Below are 22,473 nucleotides of genomic sequence, written 5' to 3' on the forward strand. Positions count from 1 at the left end.
ATGCGGCACGAAACGCCACTGGACGTGACTGAACCGCCAACAGAGGGCGCCATATCTCAGTGGTGTTCCCGTCATGCTGCACCATACCGTTTATATTTAAGGAAGTGGTGAAGCCAAAATCTATTTTTTGTTTTGTTATGAACGATGGTCATATGTATTGTCTTATTTGAGGATCTACATAGCAATTTATATTTATAGAAAAAAAAACAGATTAAAAACCTGTGTTTGTGCCTGACGGTCTGGGCAGAGGTGAACGCTAAAACGAAAGAATAAGAAAAATGAAATGAAAGAAGAGAGCAGAGCTAGCGGACACAAGCTGTAAAACAACCGGGATGAAGCAGTGTGTGTGCAGACGGGTTTCTGTTTCCAAATAATAAATAAACCCACGACTCCCTCGACAAAAACCAAGGCAATCCATTCCCTGTACATTGGAGATAAGCCTCCTTTTTTATTGACAACCATTAAAAGATGAATTGATGACATGGTTCAGAGTCAAAAAGGTGTGATGTGATGAACAAACCCAGAAGAACCAAAAAAGCACCCAGAGGAACAGAAAGGCTGATGGTGGACGGGTCCCACCCCCCCCCCCAGAGCACCCAATGGGACTGAGGGTGAAGATTGGTGAGTATGGGGTGGTGGTGGTGGGGGTTGTGCAGACCGAGCCGATTGGCTCAGCAGAGGACCCGCCCAGCGGAGATCCACGGGTGGTATTTAGAAGTCGGGCCCCTCCTTCTTCAGCGTCTTGTAGTCAATGTTCACCGCGTAGAACTGGAATGGGAAGGGAATTAAATGGTAAATGGACTGCATTTATTAGAGCCACTCAAAGTGCTTTACAATACTGCCTAACATTCCAAGTGAAAGCCCACACACACACACACACACACACACACACACACACACACACACACACACACACACACACACACACACACACACACACACACACACACACACACACACACACACACACACACACACACACACACACGGCTAGGAGGAGCCGGGGAATCGAACTAGCAACCTTCCGGTTACCAGGCAAACCCACTCTACCTCCTGAGCTACATGCCTAACAGAGAGCAGATAGTGTACCGTTAAGATGGTGACTAAGGAAATTAACATGGCTGGCTGACTAACAACACGCACAGGTAGCTCTAGGGCTGGCGGTGGGCGACCAGCATGTGAAACGGTCCCTTGTGAATCTCCTGCTCTCCATTAGAACACACAAAGCCCACAAGGCACTGTGCAGCATTGGACCAGTGCCCGCTGCCAGGGAGTGAAAGCATGTCCAGAGAACATGGGAGCCAGAGAACAAGTGGTCCAATATCAAGTAGAGGTGAAGGACTCGTTTGTTTGTTTGCCAGATACCCTGGGAGTTTAACTCCCTGGCGCATTTAATAAACCCTGGTCAGCCATGTTTACCTCAGCACATTCTTTTTTTAAATCCATCATTCAACAGACCCATAATTAGAAAGAATTTGATTATATTTGACTAACTTACTTGTGTGATTTGGCTTTAATAAAAAATAAAAATAAAAGATCTGGAACTGGACGTCCCACTGGGGAAAGCAGCATCAATACTACTAGACTACTTTGAAAGTGTGTAATTCAACACTGGTGAAGGATCACCAGCCATGTCTTGTATACTGTAGGTGACCCGGTAAAGATTTGAATGTGATTTGAGGAGTCCGATTCATTCATCAGCTGAATCTCACAGCTCCGGCCCGGCAACATGATTGGTCAAAACATAATCGGAGGTGTGCAAAAGTTTCATCACATTTCAGTTCAGACCCCGTCACTGCGTAATGGATAGGGGGTGAGCGGAACTCACCTTGTACTGATCAGTTGGCGCCATTTTGTTCCAGGGCTCAGGGTTGTTCTTGCGATCCCAGCTGTGAAGGAAGATGCAGTCAATACAAGTCACGCCATCGGTGTGAGTGCGTAGTTTAGAGACATCATTCTGTCCTGATGTCAATGTGTTCTGCGTCCCATGTATTAAGTAGCAACGCCATCTTTCCCTGACGCCCGCCTTCTCTGCTTTATGAATCGTGGGGTTGGATGATGGGTGTAGGGGTCAGGGGTTGGATGATGGGTGTAGGGGTGAGAGGTCAGCAGGCCTACCAGACATCAGGGTTCCTCAGGCCGAGGCGAGCCAGGTACATCATGGACATGGCAGCGCCTCCACCGATGAAGAAGAAAAGGGGGATCAGCTGTGAGAAAGGATATGAGGTGCATTAGAGCGATTAATAACGCAGTAAGTTAAGTCCATTTGATTTTGGATGGCCCTTAATCACAGTCACAAGGTGCCAATCCCTAACCCCCCCCCCCGCCACAAACGCCCTTATCATGGAAGAAACTTAGAGATGCAACGCGGAGTAGGCGATCTCTCCCTCTCCAGAGACGGCTGAAGGGGTCATACTGGACGGACATAACAGCCAAAACTGTTTCAAAGTGAAATTAAGTTGTTAACTAAACCACATTTATACAACCACCCAAGTACACGTTATACAATAACGTCCGTAAGATCGTTTAACAGAAGGTTCTAGTAGGTCGACGTCATGAGTAACACGGCACCCTTGTCCTCGCTTCACCTCTCGTCCTTGAGTGTCAGAGTGACAACCATGTGCCTTGGCGCTTTTAAAAATTAACTTTTTAAAATGTCAAATAGTCGACATCGGTTTGTTTACAGTAAATAACGCAAAGTGGCTAAAACGTGAGCCTTGTGTCAGGGTCGACACGCCGCCTGTCAGTTAGCATCCCGGTGGCTAACCAGCGGCTACTGCGGTCACTCGCTGGGCACATAGCGGGCCTACAGGCTCCCTCTGCCGCGTGGCAGTTCCTGACACGTCCAATTGAACGATTTGACACTTTAATTCATACAAATCATTCTAGGTACAAGTTCAGAAATCCGTAAATGAACGGGTCAAGAGGTGACCTCTAGCTAGCCAGGTAGCCTCGACGCTAGCGTCGTGCGCGGGGCTAAACCCTCCCTAGCGAGGGTCGTTTGGCAATAAATACCTCATATAAGTCTACATTCGTTGTAGGTATTTTACTGAAAAACTATACTCACCGCCGGATGGCTCCTAAGCTGCTTGCTGACTGTGGCTAACATGTTTGCCGTCTGTGTTACCTCTCCCAATATGTACAATAACACGATTCGCACCTATAATGGCTGGTATATGGACCACTACGGAAGAGGGGCAGGGTCAAAAGGAAAAGCGCGAAAGGGATAAAAAAGCACCATTCTATTCATTTGCGTCCCTTCGCGGTTAAAAAATCAAACCAGCTGTTCACATGTCAACAGTACTGTATGTGCATTGATGTGTACGTGTGCTCTATAAGTGTTCAGACATGCTTGATGGTTGCCCCCATAAATAATTCCGTTATATGAATATATTTCCATAATTGACGTGATAAAGCCTTCTCACAATTTTAAGAACGAGAATCCTAAAACAATGTATACAATGGAATTACATAGCATTACGCTTATACAATCGGCTCCAACGCCCTAAAAATAGGACGACTATCATTGGGTCTCATAGTAGCTGTCAAATCTCGACATGAAAGCAGGTGTCACTGTTTGACATGAATAAGTACAGTACAATCCAGTGAAGAAAACAATTGCAATGGCTGGATTAAAATAAGAAAAGTTCCCTTTTATGATTGTTTTCTTTTTTCCCCACATATGAACAATGTCAAATTAATCCAACATCAACAATGCACAATGGACATGAAACAAAAGGCTACATTCAATGATGGGCTTTATAAATTGCAATCTACTTTGAACTTCAAATACATAATATAGATCTTCAGGGACTTTTTATTGGGGACAACTCCTTCAATGTTTTTCAGAAGCTCTTTCTGTCAATGTAAAAGTTAAAAAACTTGAATAAACGTAAACCAGCTATTGCCTAATCATAAATTCACGAGGTAAACGTGTTGGCTGATGTATCCATGCCTTGTTTGAAACAACATCCATTCATCCTGAAGGAAAGAATGCGGTTTGACAAAAACAAGGACCCAATTTCCTGCTCCATCTTGGTTCTTCCACAGTTCTTAAGTCTTCTATACTCTGTATGATTCCATGAGATTGTGAGAATTGCAGCCACCACTGGGCTTATCCTCGGACAAGTTTCCTTTCACATACTGCAAGTACAGACACAGCATAGGGCGGAGTTGAAATATATATTTCGCTTCATTACAATTAAGTTGCATGTAAAACCTGTCAAAAGCAGGTTAGAGGAACATAAGCGAATAGAGGATTCCTAACAGAAAAATAATGAACAGTTTGGTGTTGGAAGTGTGATTCTGGCTACTAAGGTCCATTTGTCCTGAAATGTTGCCTTCCAAGTTCTGCAGATGCTCTTTAGTGTGTCGGCTTTCTCGGGGTCTTGCCAAACTTCGAATCCAAGCCAAGACCTTGAAAGTGAAGCAAGATGTGGTTAGGAAGTTATAAAGGAAATCATGCACGGACATGCATGCAAGTGCTTGGCATTTGTTTCTATGGACATCATTACTTAACCAACAGCGATATATTGTTTCTCTCTCTTCTGACAAATGTACTTATTGTAAGTTGCTTTGGATAGAAGCATCTGCTAAATGCCCTGAATGTAAATCTAAAAGCACGAGGCCATCAGAAATATATATTATTATACGTATGCTCCGTACGTATAAAATAAAAAGATAATATTTCAATCATTATGTTCCAATTTCAACAACAAATGGTTTTAGAAGTACAAAGAAATCGTTCACCATCTACCAATAAAATGAAATCAAAATAGGCAAAGTAACATGCTCTGGATGAATCCCTAAAGTTCATAACACCGCGTTCAGAACGCCCGTACGCCCAGAGTCTCCTCACCCAGGAACACCAGCAGGGTGCCCACCCACTGCATGGAGGTGATGATGTTGCCAAACAGCAGGACCGAGCCCAGGATGGTGAAGAACTTGCGGGTGGTGGTGATGATGGAGCAGGTGAGCGGGCCGAAGCTCACCACCGTCATGAAGATGAAGGTCTGTTGTGGAGGAAAGGAAACACAAATTAGAAAAAAAATGGGTCGGGGAAACGAGACAATTATCTCTGGAAGTCTACGTCTTGATCATAGACCATTGTTTGTAGATTATACACTGGCATGTATGGATAGATTTACCTGGCCCAATGCACTGGTCAATCCAAACAGGAGAATGTTGTAGAAGATGCTGGAGTGGCGTTCGGTGAAACTCAGGAACTCCCAAATCTCACCGGTCCACAGCACCACTGCAAGAGGTAGATTAGAGAGGGCGAGAGAGATGGAGAGAAAGCAAGAGACATTTTATATCATATTGTTAGGTTCAATCAGAAGAGGCAAATTGAAACCTCTCAACAAAAACCACCACTACACCGTCCCCGTCCCCCCATCTCAAATGTTGCTCTCATTTGAATGCAGGCTTTTACTGAGGATTTCCACACGGTTATCACCATGTGTTCCTAAATCTGATTGGTGCAGGTGTAGGGCACAGTGGTGATAGAACCAAACAACTTAGAAGAAAACCCTTGTTTGATACTAAACACAGCAGGGGGAGCCCCACCTAGTCCCAGCACCAACGTGGACCACAGGTTGATGTTGAGCATCATGTGGTAGGCACTGGTCTGGAAGCGGGTCCTCATGTGATCCTGGAACACGCCGGTCAGCCCGTCCATGGTCAGGGAGAGCAGCTTCAGCAGAAACCAAAAGCACAGCAGACAGTTACAAGAGGGTCAAGGGTGCACATTTTACGATGTGCCGACAAGTGCCGATAGTGAGGAAGGAAATTAACACGGCTCGTTAACTAACAACATGCACAGGTAGCGCTAGGGCAGGCGTTGCGGGACCAGCAAGGCACTGTGCAGCTGATATTACAACCCTAAGATGCTCGTCAAATATATCACACATAGATATGTATATGGGATTTTGTGTGGATGATGGCTGGGTCAAGCAGCCTCGATCCACCTCACCTAGGCGGCGTGTAGCATGGGCCATGCTTCACGCACCTAGGTGACTTCTACTGGGTCCTCCAGACAAACGGATGCAGGGTGATGGTGTTGAAAGACTGGTTAATGTAAAGGTTTGCAGACAATGACACATGGCCTGGTTTTCCATGTTTCCATCTAGGCAAACTCTTCCTGTGAGTGTGTGTGGAGATGTTTGGCTGAACCTGTGCACACAGATTACTCAATGTGCAACGGGTGTGAAGCCCTTGAGTCCAATCATACTAAGCCATGTGAGGCTGCTTCAACCAGCCATCATCCACACCACACCCTCCACAGTGAGAAAGGCTCATTATTACAGGGTTGTATCCTGTAATAACAATTTGACTTTTATAGTATTCTCTCAGCCCTGGAAGTTAAACGTGAGACGATTAGTCGACTATCACCTTGGAATGCTGACTAAGAAAGAAAGAAAGAAAGAAAGAAAGAAAGAGAGAGACCCACCTCAGTGGCACACTCAGCCACAGATATCAGACCGCTACACAAGAGCCCCACCTTACAGGCTCACACTCAGATACAACACAGTAAGCAGAACACCAGACGGCCTTCTTCTCCACACAAACCAGCAGTTGGAGAACACGGATTGACAATGTTGATGCTATAGGAAATGGAACAGGTCATTAGTCTTAAGTCTTTAGTCTTAAGTCTTAAGTCACACCCACCAGCAGGATCTCGCCGAACCCAAAGAGGTGCTCGTCTGTGGAGGCGGCCCCTTTGTTGGGCTTGTAGAGGAACAGCGCCACGCCGCTCACAATCAGCAGCACACACAGGTACTTGGCCAGGGGATACCGCTTCCTGAGTATCGTCACGCCCAGGATCATCACTGAAGGGAGTGGGGACACGTTCACACAACACCGGTTTAAAATGTGTACAATGTGTACTCTGTGGGGTAACCTTGAGGGAATAACGTGTGTGCGTGTGTGTATGTGTGTGTGTGTGTGTGTGTGTGTGTGTGTGTGTGTGTGTGTTTTATCGGTAGATAACCAATCTGAGAAGAAACGTCCTGAACAAAGGAAAGAACATGGTGATGTAATCCAGTACACGTTGGCACAAGCATCGGTGCCATGTGAAATAACCAGGTCATATAATATAATATATTATATGGTCATATCAGGTCATATTATGACCTGGTTATTTCACATGGCACCGTCATTTGAATATTATTCAAATGATGACACCTAGTTATTGCTTTATGACTCAGAATTAAATTAGAGAGACTGAGAGCGAGACAGAGAGAGTGAAAGAGAGAGTGAGAGCGAAAGCATGAGCGAGAGATTTACCTGGTATAGGCTTGCAGGACTTCCCCAACACCTGTTTGAAATCACATATTGTATTAGATAAGACTACAATATGGAGTCAATGCATACAGCAGAGTCCTGGCCAGCTACATTGGATTCCCACTGCATGTCTATTCAAAGGACATACACACCTGTGTAGGGTAGTTGACGTACTGCAGAGCAGAGTTACTGGAAACCATGGCTCCCAGATAAGAGAGCGAGCACAGGCCATAGAGCCAGCTCTTAGTGTGGTCTGCCCGGGAGCCCTCGAAAAACTGGATCACTGACAAAGAGAAGACATAAATACAAATAAAACAAGACCCAATGAAATACAATCCATATACATTTAATTGTATAGTGTGTGTATAGTGTTAAGAGTTGTAGTAGTCACATTAAACCACCATTTGGTGGTGTGTCAGTGTACTCTTAGGGGAAGCCTTTTGAGAGATTTACTTACAGATCCGGGCAAAGATAGCGTTGATGATGCACTGGATGAAGACCAGTGTCTGTGCAAATCGAAAGCTCTCCTTCTTCTCCCCGTGTCCATATTCCCCTCGAGTGCTGCATCAAAAGAATAACTCAATGCCGTTAACAAAGAGTCGGTTGACCACAGGTAGCTGTTGGCTACCAGCGGTTGAGGGTATGTATTAGAGAAAAGGTATGTATTATTAGAAAAGGACGAGAAAGGAACACAAATGGGTTCATTCAAAACCAAAGCGGTTACATAAAAAAGAGACCATGGCTGGGGAAGGACTGTAACGCAGTGTTGTAACCAGACACGACCGCTGTCCGTCTAGGGACCGAGCCATAGCATGCCATCGGAGTCCTGACATTTAGACATTTAGACACCTTTCACGATTACACATTATTCCATATCGACTGCTTACATGCAGAATGTATTCAAGAAATCGTTTATTTTAAATCCAGTCAGTGCGTCCACCAACACAACCCAGCAACGTATCGGTTATTATAAATACTGCATACTGGTACGGGTACTGAAACGTACCAACATATGGCAGGCAGCTAATAAGGAATACTCACATAGTCTCTTGCAGTATACCATAATAGAAATAACAAACGAAGACCCCGAGGAAGCACACGATGAACTTTAGACGCTCATTCTGCAGCAGCGCCGAGGCGCCGGGCTTGTCTCCCTTCCCTGCAACCATGCTGCTGTCACTCAGTCCGGGTATAGACACCGATACCGTCCCGCTGCCTGCGCCCCTCGGCACCGCGTCCCGCTCCACTATCGCCGATGTCACGAACACGGATATCTCCCGGGTTTACCACCGACACACAACGACAATCCCGTTAGGAGTCAGCGCCTCATCAAACCTCAGACCGCCACTCATCCAATCAATCCCGATCACAACACCCCCAAATCGTACCACGGTTTATTTTTTTTTTATTGCGGTGCATATAAACTATTAAGGCATTATGAATCAGCTGCCATTGTTTCGGCTCAACATTTGGATTAGAGTTCCGTCCACAGCAGCCCTACGTCATCGGTGTGAACCCCGACATCACGTGGGAGCGGTTGTGTTTTTTTATTGAAGGAAATGCGAGGAAAGGGCGTCAAATGTGGGGCTGAGGAAGGACCCCGAGGCGGCGAGGAGCCCGCAATAAGGGCCCGGCCCGAGTGACCGTTAAAACCGTAGACTAGAGTCTATATTATATTATATACGATAGTTACACTTACACATCCCTTGTTCGCTAGAAAACCTGGACGGAAATGTGTTGTTAATTGGGATTAAATAGCGTTGTGCTTTGGTTATATGAAACGGCAGTGTACAGGCTACTATGAGCTCGTGTGAGGGCCCCACGTTAGAACGTTGCGTGGGCTTAAAATGTGGAGAAATGTCACTGGTCCAAATACGACAAAAGAGAGCCGTTTCTGGCCAATCAGAGAGTCTGGAGTGTGAGTGAGGGCGGAGCATCACAAAGGAATACAAAATACACGTGTCAGGTACAGGATGACAACAATGAGAAGCAGCAGCGTCGATTGGCATCACGCTATTCTCACAAATATTAGAATCAATAACGCTCATTTTTGGTTTTATTTGAAGAATAATGTAACAATGAAAACAAATTCATATTAATATGAATAACCATCCATCCTTCAGAAAAAAAAACAAAGAATAACAAATGACACACATTTTCATTGTACATCTGCTCGAATATTGGCATTGTTTGAAAACGTGTTCAAAGAAAGTGTTGCATAGGATTAAACTGAAGACAACAGTCATTATCGATATGGTCAACGGTACTCACGTAGCACTTAAATGCGGAATTCGAACAAGACTACCAGCAAACATGTGGAACTAATGCACCTGTGATAGAAAACCGATGCTAGGTGGCACTGACGATTTAAGTGGCTAATCCAAACACAATATCATTGCATTCCTATAAGCTAGTTAATATGGATCGGCAAATACAATCTTGCGCAGGCCACTGTAAAGCAGCCATAGCCGGTATGCCTTGAAATGTACAACTCTGCCAAGAGACAACTAGAAACAATGAAAGGGTAAACACAGAACAGAACCCAGTAACTAAAGAGCCTCCTTGTTATCCGAGTACAAAATAGGCCCAACCAGCTTCCTCCACTTCAGAGAAATCGTTTTAAAAAAAAACAAAGAAACAAGAGAAACAAACTGGACGTCAATAAAAACAGCTTCTCTGAAAGTACAATAAATGCATCAAGTAATTACACCCGTCACTCAACGGTGCGGGCATCGAAACATACTTTATCAATTGTGTCTGAACATACCATGTGGAGATAGTTATTGTACGTTCTTTAAGTGCTTTAGGTATTGTGTTTAATCTTACCTAATATGCAGCAAAAACAATATTAAAAAGGAGGCATTATCAGAATGCCTTGTCTTTTTTTTTTTTTTTTTTTTTACATCTAGCGAAATGATATTGCAATACTCTTGTTTTCTTTCTTATGTTACAAAGAAACCCCCTTGTAAGAAATGCAGTAATATGAAACAAGCACGATTCATCTCCTTCTGGACAGAAGGAATTCAGCCTCGAGTCTCATGATCATCAGTTTAGGGTGGGGTGGGGTGGGGTGGGGTGAGGGGGGGGGAAGGGTAAGGATACTGGGATCACACCAGTAACGATCCAACGAAAAGCGTCTCAAAGAACCAAGCAGCCAGTTTAAAAAATTAAAAAAATTAAAAAAAAACAACAACTGAGGTAATAATGTCCTTGGACACTTAACACTAGATCTACAAACTAAGTGGATCTGACGACGCACAACTTCAGAAAATGATTTTTGTCGCAGGTCATCGTGCACGCGGCGGTCGGCGTGACGACGACTGATGGACACACGCGGGTGTGTTGAAATAAAAAAAAGAATAAAAAGAAGCATTCAGGGTCTTCGCTTCCCCCTCGTCCTCCCTCGTCCTCCCTCGTCCTCCCTCGTCCTCCCGCCGGCCAGGGTGACCGTGTGGGGGGGGGGGCGGACGCGAGAGGGGGGGGGGGGGTCGGGCGTGAGGGCAGCCTCCGGTAGAAGAAGCCCTACTGCAGACCCAGCTGCGTGGTGGTGGGCGAGGCGACCGGACCGGGGCAGCCAGAGACGGGGGACACCGTCAGGCCCCGGAACAGGAGATCCATGGAGGGCAGCAGGGGCTTGAGGAGGCTGACGGGGCAGAAGGCAGAGCCGCCGTGGGGGGTGAAGTTGACCTTGTTGGGGTCGGGGCAGCTGGCTTGTGCGACGGGCTCCCCCGCGGACGCAGACCTGGAGAGGGGGACGGAGAGAGGAAGAGCGAGAGGGAGGGGGAGAGAGAGGGAGAGGGAGGGAGAGAGAGAGGGGAGGGAGAGAGAGAGAGGGGAGGAAGGGAGATGGGGAGGAGGAGGGAGAGAGAGGGAGGGAGGGGGAGAGAGACATGGGTCAATTCAGGATGTGAACACCCACCACCCTTAGGGGAATGTCTGGATAATACTTTTTTTATATGCAATTCAATATTTATTTATACTTTTATTATTTATTATTATTATTATTATTTTTGAGCTGCTGCCCCCGCGACCCCGGATAAGCGGATGAGGATGAGGATGAGGATGAGGATGAGGATTATTATTTTTATTTTTAATTCGATTTTACTGCTTGTCCATTTTATTGTTTCTCAATTGTCTGTGACTGACTTTGTGAGCTACTGGACACCTGCATTTCCCCAAGGGGATGAATAAGGTATCTATCTATTTATCCATCTATCCATCTAATCCCCGGTCTTGTGACTCACGTGGCCTCGTCGCAGGCGCGGACACGCTCGCATCCCTCGGGGGGCTGCCTCTGGAAGGAGTAGGTCTTGTAGACGTGGGGAGACGAGGAGGGCTTCAGCAGGGTCAGGTCCAGGTCGAACGGGGGCGGCGGGGAGGTGGACACGGAGGGGCGGGGGTTCTCACCTTCTGCCGGATCTAAAAAAAACGCAGACGCATGTTGAGATAAAGCCGCAACGAGAAACAAACGAACCCACAGAAACGAAACGAACGCGCCCATCAGAGCGGGGAGGAGGCGGCGGCTCTCTGACCTGGCTGGGGTCCCCGGGCGCCGGGGGAGTGGGCCGGGGACAGGAGAGAGGGGTCGATGGGACAGGGGGAGTGCTGGGGGGAGAGCAGGGAGGGGTCCAGGGCACAGGGGGAGGGGGACGGGGACAGCGAGGGGTCCATGGGGGTGGGGGAGGGCTCGCTCTGGGACCCGCTGCTGCACCGCAGGGCGGGGACCGGCGCCCGGTGGCCGTCCGGGATGTCCAGGATCTGGGGAGGAACCAAGGTGGGGAGAGAGGGAGAGAGAGGGGTGAGGAGCGGAGCAGGAGGTCACATGACACCATGTAGGAAACGAGGACGGAGGGGAACAAGGGGGAACAAGTGACAGGACTTTCAGGACCGGGAATCAGCAGGGAGAGAGGACCCTGTTCCGGAAGCGGACGGACGTCAGTTCTCTACCTGCTCGTCTGACTTCTCAGACACAAACACCTCCTCCAGCTCCAGGTTCAGGCCCTCCACGCTGCGCCGCATCCTGGAGGCCAGCCTGTTGAGCGGGATGGTCTGGGGAGCACACACAAGCACATACACAAGCACTGTTAAAGGAGAAGTACAGATGTGATCACTATTAAATGGGGAAGTGGCGGGACGGAATAAAAAAAACACACATGCCAAATTTAACAAACAAATTTAAAGCAGTTCTCTTTGTGGCAAAGTGAATTACTATGAACAAGGGACACACGCGTTTGTAAGGGTTTCATTTGTGAATAAAATGACAATGACAATGTTCACATTATTATCACACATTTACTATAATTTGCCGCACACTTACAACACTTTTACTACACATTATTTACTACACTATAAGATATAGACACAGAATGTGAACTTTCTGTGTCTATATTATTAGACACAGAACACTTTCTGTGTCTATATTATTCTTAATTTAATGTCCAAAGCAGCCACCAGTTTCTCTGGACAGTGGTTGTGGTGGTAAGAGTACAATGAAACACAATCCAGCTTCTCAATGTTGAGCCGTGCGGTGCATCGCATTATATGCTATATTTAAATCTCCCCACATGAGGTGGGGTAACCTCGGGGGGTTAGGGTAGGGGGACAGGGAGGATGGGTACCTGTGTGATGCCCGCAGCCTGGCCGGCGAGGGGGGGGTGGTTGTGCTGGTGGTGCTGGCAGCCCACGCTGGGAGCCACATGACGGGAGCGCTTCTGCAGCTGATGCCTCAGTTTGGCCACCTGGGGGCAGAGTGGAGGGGGGGGAGAGGAGCGTGAGAGCCAGGCCTCACTGCTGCTTCCATTTTCAAAATGGAGGACCCAAGTGAGACAGGAAAAAAAATAAGAAATAACTGACAGAATCGTGAGGAGCAAAAAAAAAAAAAAAAGACCCACAGAAAGAGCACGGTAGTGATACTATGCGTAGTGGCGGGGCACAGTAAAACTGGAGTCAGTCAGTAGCACTTGTGTGTTGTCGTAGAGAAATACTTGTGAGTGGCTTGCCTCTCTCAGGTGCTCCGCACTGCCCCAGGAGGCTGAGCGCTTGTGCCCGCCCAGAGGCCTCTTCGCTGGGGCGTCTTCGGACCAGGCACTGGGGGTCTGGGAGGGTGGGAGGGAGGGAGACACAGGGTCAGCACACCGGGAGGCTACAGCTAAAATGCAGACAAAAAGGCATGATGATGACCCTGTTGGTACTAGTACAAATCACTCATTACGTGTAGCTCCTTGACCCTCAATACAAACTGTATTCATGTGGACCCTTTCAACACGGATTAAAAAACATATTAAAAAAAACTGTACTACAAAGAAAAATTTCCATTTGAATTGAAACCCACGAGACAATGCGATGCGAAAATCAAAAACCAGAACAAATGCAACCATGTAAGACGTAGAGCGTTGGATTACGGTGTGGGGGGGGGGTGGGGAGGGGGGGGGAGTGGGGGGTGAAGGCAACTGGAATCTCTGGAGTGAAGCTACTTTGAATATACGCCCAAAAACGGTTCATACAGCTGCTGTAAACACCTGTCCCAAACAGCTGGGCAAAGGACAGCAACAAGAGACTTCCCTTTATCGGCCCCGCACGCACGCGCGCACACACACACGCACACGCACACACACACACACACACTTTCAAGGTGAATTAAAGTTGTTATTTAAATGTGACCGCGGAAGGCCACACACACACACACACACACACACACCCCGGGGAACGCTCATACCGACTTCCTGGCATGGCCTCTGGATCTCCTCTCCTTGGGGGGGGCCCGGCTGGCCGGGAGCGGCTTGGGAACACCCTCTCCGGGAACACAACCAGCACCAGAACCAGAACCAGAACCAACCGGATTCATCGCAGACGACGCCAGACAGACAGGGTCACGTCTGGACCACATGCTCCCCGACCGCAACCATAACCGTGTGTTCCGGTAATCCCCTCGTCGCTCCGTTTACCGTACGTTATCCTCTCTCTCTCTCTCTCTCCGCGCACACACACACACACACACACACGGTCTTTGACAAAGACTAGGCCTCTTCAGGCAGCGACTGAGGAGCCATGTGTGGCTCGCCGTGTTGTACCGGGCGGTTGTCCACCCCCAACCCCCCCACCCCACTAACGACACCTTGCTTGGGCCTCGCTGGCGCGCCCAATATAGCCTCCGCTTCCAACGCCAAGCGTGTGCTCACCGCTCGGGCATTTCTGCCTCCCCGAGTCAGCGTGGGAGTGGTGGTGGTGGGGGGGTGGAGGGAGGGCTGGCACTCGATACTACGGCCATCTTGTGCCGGGCTAAATGAGTATGAGGGGGGGGGGGGGGGCTTGGGGTGTGGGGGCGAGGGGTGCCGGGCGGGTGTTGAGTTACAGCCTCCGCCAGCGTAAACATCGGCACCCCCGGCGTCGGAGAGAGAGATGGGGACGCGTTACATAAGGAAGAACGGGAGGGAGCGCATGGGAACGTCGTCGTCGTCACGGGCCGACGTTCCAAACATCGACGCCGTCCATCCAGTGAGATCGACGGTCTTATCGGAAAACTACTGTTGTGTGCTCATGACGCTGTAAAAGCGACCTTGAGTGTGTGAGAAAGGCGCTATATACTGTAAAAGAAACCTATTATTATTATTATTATTAAACACCAAACGTGGCTATCCGAGGAGTACGAGTTACCACAACACATCCTGTTGTGTTCTCTAAATGGGTCTGATAATCTCCCCTGATCATCTCTGAGTGCAGGCTGTGTATGTACTCACAGCCTTAAGATAAGAGTATCGATGGCACTGATAACTGCTAAGAAGGTGGTGATAGGATTTACCGATTATATTTCTGCTCTGTTCTGTTTATCAGAAGGATCCATTATCAAACTCTGTTTATTAGACTGTTACTGCCACTGAAATCAATAACGAGATGTGGTGGGAATGACGGCCGTCCTGGAGGTGACCGGAGGGGGGTGGGGGGGTGGGGGGGGGGGCTGCTTAAGAGGCCGCGGCGGAGTGACGCTGCGGTCATTGGAAGAAAGAAAAGAGGAACTGGCCTGTGCTGGGGTGAGGGTTAGAGGTGCTGGGAAGAGTGGTGGTGGTCTCTCTCTGTGTGTGTGTGTGTGTGTGTGTGTGTGTGTGTGTGTGTGTGTGTGTGTGTGTGTGTGTGTGTGTGTGTGTGTGTGTGTGTGTGTGTGTGTGTGTGTGTGTGTGTGTGTGTGTGTGTGTGTGTCTCTCTCTCTCTAAGAGGGGAAGCCACTGCGTTGGGGGGGGGAGGGGATGCCAGTATAATGAGGTCAGAAGGGGTCCGTTTCTGACAATGGGGGCGGAGGTCTGTGTGGCCGAGGAGGCTGGCGATGTTCGCTGGGGGGGCCTGGGTGCACCAGCTCTGGGTAGACACGCTGGGGAGGAGGAGGGGGGGGGGGGGGGGGGGGGGTGGTGGTGGTGGTGGTTGGAGCAGCACAGAGCCAAGAGAACAAAAACAAGCGTTTCCAGTCGGCTGCCCCGCACTCTGAGCGTTGGGCCTAGCGCCACCAGACACCTGCGGAGCCAACCAGCTCTTCTCATTACCATCTGCAGCCCAGAGACACACACACTGGCACCAGGCCTGACCAGGGCCGCGGCGCTGGTGGGCTGGAAACAACCAGCAGTCACTGGTCCACACAGTGAGCTAGTTATGGATAACTGCTGCCATGATCAGCACACCGTTCGATTCAAGATTCGTTCAATTCAAGAAAACGATGGAGATGTGAACGGGAAACTGAAGAATGAGTTGGAAATATCAAAAAGGTGCACTGTGTAGAATTTAGCGGAACGGAATTAGCCGGAATTGTAATTGATGTTCATAAATCACTTTTAATGATAATATATTACACGATTTGATATGTGTCTATATACAGTGTATCACATATAAACCAATTCCAAATGTTGTGTACTACCAATGCTGTATTTTATAGTCACACATACAACTAATTTAATCCCATTACAATCGTTGTTATCATCCCTTTATATCTGCATGGGGAGTGGATCCTCTTCCACAGAGCCCGCCAGTAGCCCAGAAGGGACAAACGTCTCTAGAGAGGACGTGTTTTTAATCAAAATAGCTTACTTAAACCTGTCATAAATCTTTCATCACTTGACGCTTGGCTTCTCAATGCCGTTGTTGACGGATACCATCAGTTGCGGTGTGAGATGACGAGTTGAAGTCTTCTCCGTGAAAGAGACACTTGAAGAAACATGTATGAACCGAGCACTCTGCTGCGCAAGACAAGGCTTCATCAATGACACTCCACTGCTCTTCATCACAAAATGTAATAACCCCACAATATCATGTATAACAGCATAACGGCTCCAGTCTCCTGCCTCTCCTACCACTCTGAGAGGAGGAGAGTCCTTCCTACCTGAGTGGCCTTGTCATGGGCACACATTCACGTTTCCTTATTATAATACTCGCCCCCAAACCTTTGGTTCGGCGAGGAGAGGGATCGACAGCCAAGGAGCACGTCTGGAGACTGCTCCTCACCACCTACACTACACTAAGACTATTCCACCTAAAAGTCTGTACCTGTGCTGTATTACATCCTGGAGTAAACCATCTGTTCGACCCTCTGATCCAACCGGTCAAGTTGCCGTGATTTCCACTTCAAGAATTACTACTACGACGAAAAAAATACACAGCGCAGAGTCTATAAGATAACAGCTTAGAAATAAGCTGAAATCTAACTAGGGAGGGAGGAGAGCCCTTCCTACCTGAGTGGCCTCATCACGGCGACTGAGAGGAGGGGGGGTCCTAGTTCCTTACCTGTGTGGCCTTGTCATGGCGACTGAGAGGAGGAGGGGTCCTAGTTCCTTACCTGTGTGGCCTTGTCACGGGGACTGAGAGGAGGGGGGGTCCTAGTTCCTTACCTGTGTGGCCTTGTCATGGGCGCAGGTGATGGTGGGGCTCTCCGCCTCCTTGGGCCACTGGCCCTGCAGGTAGGGGCCCACGATGGCGTCCAGAGACACTGTGCGGCGGATGGCGGGTCTTGGCGGGTGGGACACAATCAATAGGCTGTCGGCTGGGAGGAGACAGACACAGAACGCAGCCGGGTCAGGTGGTCGGCGGCTCCTGTTTGGTTACTGCGTTTTCATGTTGGGTGGCCGTTTGACCCTCACAGGCTACTGTTTGGAATAATTGTCAACCCATTCAGTTTTTGTCTTCCCCCACACCCACCCAGAATTTAAAGGCCTCACAAAATGGCTTCCAGAATGCAGTTTAAAACCCCATGGTCTGAGAGCCTGGTGGTTAGCTGTGTGTGTGTGTGTGTGTGTGTGTGTGTGTGTGTGTGTGTGTGTGTGTGTGTGTGTGTGTGTGTGTGTGTGTGTGTGTGTGTGTGTGTGTTGCAAGACATTGTCATCTTTAGCCAAAAAAAAGGGCCCATGCTGTCTAGCCAACAGTGAAACATTCTGCATGCCAACACATCTGCTTGTACAAGCGTACACTTGCAGCATATACAAGCACATGTTCCCACACACATGCGTGCACACACAATGCAATACACGATACAACAGTGCAAGGACAATGAGCCTTTTAAACAGGAGCGTCGGGATGGGATGGCACATGCAACACAGATCCAAGGTCAGAGTGCAAAGGGGTGATTGGGTGTCCAACAGCACCTCATGGTTCAGCCCAGCTCCGGCCACTATGCTACGGTGCTAGGGTTAACAGACTGGCCTTGTGGGCCGAGTAGATTCTTGGCATGTTTCACACTCAACCCCGTGTTTTCAAAGCCCGTCAAAAACCACAGCAGAAGTATTTCTCCTGTCTTCCTTATTGATAAAAAAAAAGATGCAACTTTATCCTAGAAACTATTGCAAGAGGAAAATACTCGTCAAAAGGGTATGTGTGCCAACAATAGTGAGGATATGCCAAGAACTGCAGAGTGTCGAGGTGGTAGTAAACCATTTTAGGAAAATATCCAGTTGAAAAGGTAATCATGATGGATCCATGTGGGCATGCGCATGAGTAGGAATGGGGGAAGGGGTTATTGCTGGTGTATTGAGTATGTGGTACCAAATGGCACATGTATCTCACCATGTAATGATCTGCCATTTTAAAAAGTATTGAGGTTTGATGCAGTTTATCATGATGGTGAATGAATGAATGAATGATAAACCAATCAGCTTTTCAAAATGAAACGAGCACACTTTCTGCAAGTGTAACGCCCGACACACACACACACACAGACACACACACACACACACACACACACCAAGTGGTATGCACGGTGAGATGATATGAATGCATATTTACCCGTCTTGGTGTCTTTAGAGAGGTGTGCTCTCTTGTGAAGCTGGAATGGTACTGTGGCTCTCAGTGGTAAGCTAGGGTTGCCTGGCCAAGGCGCACCGCCTCTGCACGACATCCTACCGCTGCTGCACAACGTGTCTGCCCGGACCACACGCTTCACCAAGCGATCAAAGTGTCTCTACGTGTGTAAAAAACGAGCCCTGGGCCCTTATGGAGAAGATGGCGTACACCCACAGGCTTTTGGGCTGACAAAACTAATCCCAAAAACAGGATGGTCTCTCGAGTTGGCCAGCCAGACTTCTCTTTTGTGTCATGTTTCTCAAGATCCTAACTTCAGATCCGACAGCCAAGTGTCCCGAAGCGAACAGGTTTCAAATGGTATCGCATCCTTACGAATAATAGAGTGAGATCACACCCATATAACTATTTAAACTAACTTTTCGTGAGTGCTCCGGCAGTGCGCCTGTCTGAAACATGACAACACAACAGCACAACCTGTGCAGCTCTCTCGTCTACTATATCATTCTCAAGGCGACACCAAGGACAGGATCCCCCCCTGATTGGCTGATGCAAAATACTACTGCGTGTTTATTGGCCGGAAGGTCTGTCCGTCCGTGGGGTATAAGCCCCCAAATGTAAGCTCCACCCCTTTCTTTGCTGAGATTATTTTCCCAAAGTTTTGGGGGCATGTCCTTTTTCCTGGCCGTGAACCCCCCCCCCACCAACGCTCTACAAAGAGCTTCAAGATCTGGCGAAATAGGGGGTCCTACTCTCTCTTATGGAGACTATTGGAGGAAAATATCAGTGAATAGTTGATAAAGAAGTATTATTACACACGGTTTCATTCACATGGCAATCATCCAATAGCTGTAGTAAGAAGAGATGGTAAACAACTGACAACTTGGCCCGCACTCCGGACATTGAAGAAGGGCAGAACCCTCATAACTCCAGCTAGATCTTGGTCTGTAATCCAATGTGGCTGCCAATCTGGACGTGTAGAGATAGTTTTAGCATGTTTATATCAAGGTTATAAACACGGTAGGTTTAAATGTAGCATAATGTTAGGTTCACTATTAAATAAACTCTGATGTAGAAGAGGAATTGTTCTACTCTATTCCAAGGAATACCGCACTGATTCCTGTTAGTATGACCACTGAACTGTGGTGAATTGGTAGGCCTACTAGGGTTAGAGATTTGTTTTTTTCCAATCACCCGTTTCCATTCAGACCTTACGCTACGCCAACCACCGCTTAAAGTCAGAAATCCTCAGATAGACAGAACAGAGAAAGGCATTTTATTGCAAAATAAACAAAGTTCATCAAAACAATAATCCAGAGGCGAACATATCGAACGAACACTACAAGTGGATTATACGGAAATTCAATCAGTCGATAAAAAAAATAAAGGAAATCAGCTGGATTTACAAGAATAAATTAAACGTCTGCATTTACGCATACCGCGGCAGTCATGGCTGATTACTCTAGCAGGACGATGGATCAGAGTATGGAGAGGGTATATATGTAAGGTGTAGGCAATTCCTAATTCAGACGCTGACATCACTCATTCCTGTCACTGGACACACCGTGTTTCCTACTGGAAGTTTCCGACGGCTTTGAGCGACTACAGGAGGAGGAGGACAGAGAGCCCCATTATCAAACAGACACGCAAATATCATCATCAGATATCCCTTGTTTTTCCAATTCATTTTCAATGTCCCAGCAGTGGCTGCAGGTTGGTTCACATTAAAGACGTGGGATGTGCAGAGACAGGATGGCAACAGGGCGACAACAGCACACAGACAATGTCATGGACAGAACAACAGCATTCGCTTATGGACAGCGACAGGCGCAGAGTTTCGATTGGATAAAAGGGGCTGCGGTGGAAAGCTACAGCTTCACAAAATAAAAGTCCTGATGTTTGTTTGTTTCGTTAATCCGGGGGGCAGCGGAATTTCAAATCGTTTCGCAGTGGGGGGGGGGGGGGGGAGAGAGAGGAGGCCTTTCATTCTCTGAATATGTAGTTTCCACCCTTGGCTAAGATCGCTCCAACTCAAATATAAAAAAAGTAACAAAAACAGAAACAACTCAGGTTGTCGTGGTCTGAGTTCTCCCCTAGAAGTGTCCGGACTCATGCTTGTACCCCCCACATGGGGTGAAGACACAGAGGTGCACGGCCGGCGCGACCGAGGGAAGCAGTGTTGGTGTGCAGAAGACGACGGAGGTGACACAGAGCAGAGGCGGGGAAACCGAGAGAGAACAGAAAAGAAAAACCAGGCGGAAAAAGAAAAAAAAGAAAGAAAGAAAGAAAGAAAAAAAAAAAACCAAACCCAACGTACAAACAGACCACAAAAATAAGATGTGTCCTTTCAGCGTCAGCATCAGCATCATCATCATCATCATCATCATCATCATCATCACAACGTCACACTCGAGCATACGCAAAATCCAGAGATGGCGAACGAGTCCTTCCCAAATTTGCTCTCCCTACACACTGTCGGCATACGAGGCTGACGGGAACGCCGGACGGACGGGGGGGCGGGGGGGGGGGGGGGGTGAGATGGTCAGAGCCGGGCGGGGCGGGGGGGAGGGGGGGGGGGTAAGGGGGAGGGGGGGGCGGCGGGCGGCGAGAGGGTTGGGAGGGGGGGTGGTGGGGGGGGGTTTTGAAGAGGAGTAGGAGGAGGAAGAGGAGGAGGAGGAGGAGGGGTCAATGCAGCATCCATAGAGGAAATGGGACGGGGGGGGGGTGGGTGGAGGGGTGGGAGAGTAGGTAACAGGATGGGGGAGGTGGAGGGGGTGGCCTCCGAGGCTGGGCATGTGGGTCTCGGATTGGTGGGAGTGGGGGTCGGGGGTGGGGGGGAGAAAAAAAAACGGGGGGGGGGGCTCCCATTCGTCGGCCCTAGTGCCTCTCCTAGCTGGGGGAGAGCGCGGGGCTGGGGTCGGTGCTGATGTTCACCAAGCACTCACTGGACTTAAGGCTGGCCAGGGACTTGGAGCTGGGCAGGGAGGCCAGCGATCCGCACAGCCCCAGCATGGAAGGGGTGCAGTCCTTCCCTGGGGAGGGGAGGGAGAGTCGAGAAACGCCATGGTTAGTCAACACAAAGCAGAAGTGTCTTCTGGCCCTGCATCACTTAACCCCCTCCCTCCCTCCCTCCTCCCCCCCCCCCGCCCCCCACCAGCTCAGAAAAAAAGAAAAAAGGAAAAAGGACGCCACCACCACTACCACCACCACCGCCGCCGCCGCCGCCGCCGCCGCCGCCACCAGCAGCTCCAGCCGACCTCAAGCGGGCCTTTGTTAGGAGGCCGTGTGTTGTGTGTGGAGGGCCCCCGGGCCGGCGGCTGAGGGCCGGCTGTTGTTCTGTTGGAGTTTGTGGAAGTGGCACAGAGGTCGGCTGTGTGTGCTCATTGCGGTCGACGCCCGGTCGGGTACCGGCAGGGCGGGCCCCTGGGCCGGGTGGGTGTGTGGGGGCCCCTGGCCTGGGTGGGTGTGTGAGGTGGTCGGTGGGCGGGTACCGGCGGTGGGGTGGGTGTGTGGGGGCCCCTAGCCTGGGTGGGTGTGTGTAGGTACCGGCGGGCGGGCCCCTGGGCTGGGTGGGTGTGTGTCGGGTGTGTAGGTACCGGCGGGGCCCCTAGCCTGGGTGGGTGTGTGGGGGCCCCTAGCCTGGGTAGGTGTGTGGGGGCCCCTAGCCTGGGTGGGTGTGTGTCGGGTGTGTAGGTACCGGCGGGGCCCCTACCCTGGATGGCAGTGTGAGGCGGTCAGGGCCCCTAGCCCGGGAGGGTGTGTGAGGGGCCTTAGCCTGGGTGGCAGTGTGAGGCGGTCGGGGCCCTAGCCTGGGTGGGTGTGTGTGTGAGGGGCCCCTAGCCTGGGTGGGTGTGTGTGTGAGGGGCCCCTAGCCTGGGTGGGTGTGTAGGAACCAGCGGGGGCCCCTAGGCTGGTTGGGTGTGT

General features: G+C 49.2%; 4 protein-coding genes across 7 annotated transcripts in view; all 4 read right to left on the minus strand.

Annotated features, from left to right (window-relative positions):
- Window positions 1-417: 417 nt before the first annotated feature.
- ndufa4a (NDUFA4 mitochondrial complex associated a) lies at window positions 418-3,227 on the minus strand. The gene is made up of 4 exons (XM_084467851.1): window positions 3,068-3,227; window positions 2,119-2,207; window positions 1,829-1,889; window positions 418-768 (listed from the first exon to the last, which is right to left on the minus strand). Exons 1-4 carry the CDS (start codon window positions 3,107-3,109, stop codon window positions 712-714), a joined length of 249 nt encoding a protein of 82 aa, XP_084323977.1. The 5' UTR covers window positions 3,110-3,227; the 3' UTR covers window positions 418-711.
- A 405-nt stretch (window positions 3,228-3,632) lies between these two features.
- slc35b1 (solute carrier family 35 member B1) lies at window positions 3,633-8,772 on the minus strand. The gene is made up of 9 exons (XM_084470007.1): window positions 8,323-8,772; window positions 7,739-7,842; window positions 7,434-7,564; window positions 7,285-7,315; window positions 6,667-6,827; window positions 5,566-5,692; window positions 5,148-5,254; window positions 4,859-5,012; window positions 3,633-4,416 (listed from the first exon to the last, which is right to left on the minus strand). Exons 1-9 carry the CDS (start codon window positions 8,448-8,450, stop codon window positions 4,364-4,366), a joined length of 996 nt encoding a protein of 331 aa, XP_084326133.1. The 5' UTR covers window positions 8,451-8,772; the 3' UTR covers window positions 3,633-4,363.
- Window positions 8,773-9,319: 547 nt separating this feature from the next.
- fam117aa (family with sequence similarity 117 member Aa) lies at window positions 9,320-18,938 on the minus strand. 2 transcript variants are annotated; one of them, XM_084473004.1, is made up of 8 exons: window positions 18,535-18,938; window positions 17,148-17,299; window positions 13,281-13,376; window positions 12,900-13,019; window positions 12,229-12,330; window positions 11,814-12,039; window positions 11,526-11,700; window positions 9,320-11,023 (listed from the first exon to the last, which is right to left on the minus strand). In XM_084473004.1, the coding sequence occupies exons 1-8, from the start codon at window positions 18,644-18,646 to the stop codon at window positions 10,804-10,806; spliced, it is 1,203 nt and encodes a 400-aa protein (XP_084329130.1). In that variant the 5' UTR covers window positions 18,647-18,938; the 3' UTR covers window positions 9,320-10,803. The 2 variants fall into 2 exon arrangements, with proteins under 2 accessions (XP_084329130.1, XP_084329131.1); XM_084473005.1 differs by lacking the exons at window positions 17,148-17,299; window positions 18,535-18,938 and adding an exon at window positions 13,997-14,337.
- Window positions 18,939-21,438: 2,500 nt separating this feature from the next.
- rundc3aa (RUN domain containing 3Aa) overlaps window positions 21,439-22,473 on the minus strand; it is a gene marked incomplete at its 3' end in the record, with an annotated part of 18,068 nt that continues 17,033 nt past the window's right edge. For all 3 annotated transcript variants that reach the window (XM_084488910.1, XM_084488908.1, XM_084488909.1), the window contains exon 11: window positions 21,439-21,581. In XM_084488910.1, the coding sequence (XP_084345036.1) occupies window positions 21,439-21,581 (143 nt within the window). The remainder of the gene's footprint in view (window positions 21,582-22,473) is intronic.

This window comes from Micromesistius poutassou (genome assembly GCF_964030765.1).
Source record: "Micromesistius poutassou genome assembly, chromosome: 1".
NCBI classification, from domain to species: domain Eukaryota; kingdom Metazoa; phylum Chordata; class Actinopteri; order Gadiformes; family Gadidae; genus Micromesistius; species Micromesistius poutassou.

Bases quoted from the DNA above. Each gene is read 5' to 3' on its own strand.
- slc35b1 (XM_084470007.1), bottom strand. From the start codon at position 8,450: ATGGTTGCAGGGAAGGGAGACAAGCCCGGCGCCTCGGCGCTGCTGCAG. The intron at 6,828-7,284 runs GTAAATCTCTCG...CACTCCCTTCAG, and splicing joins GTCCTGCAAGCCTATACCAG to TGATGATCCTGGGCGTGACG. The intron at 5,693-6,666 runs GTGGGTGTGACT...TTTCTGCTGAAG, and splicing joins GGTTCGGCGAGATCCTGCTG to CTGCTCTCCCTGACCATGGA.
- ndufa4a (XM_084467851.1), bottom strand. From the start codon at position 3,109: ATGTTAGCCACAGTCAGCAAGCAGCTTAGGAGCCATCCGGCG. The intron at 1,890-2,118 runs GTAGGCCTGCTG...CTTCCTTCACAG, and splicing joins CTGAGGAACCCTGATGTCTG to CTGGGATCGCAAGAACAACC. The intron at 769-1,828 runs GTGAGTTCCGCT...TTCCCATTCCAG, and splicing joins CGCCAACTGATCAGTACAAG to TTCTACGCGGTGAACATTGA.
- fam117aa (XM_084473004.1), bottom strand. From the start codon at position 18,646: ATGTCGTGCAGAGGCGGTGCGCCTTGGCCAGGCAACCCTAGCTTACCA. The intron at 13,377-17,147 runs GTAAGGAACTAG...CCACCCTCCCAG, and splicing joins CCCATGACAAGGCCACACAG to ACCCCCAGTGCCTGGTCCGA. The intron at 11,701-11,813 runs GTCAGAGAGCCG...CGTTTTTTTTAG, and splicing joins CGCCCGGGGACCCCAGCCAG to ATCCGGCAGAAGGTGAGAAC.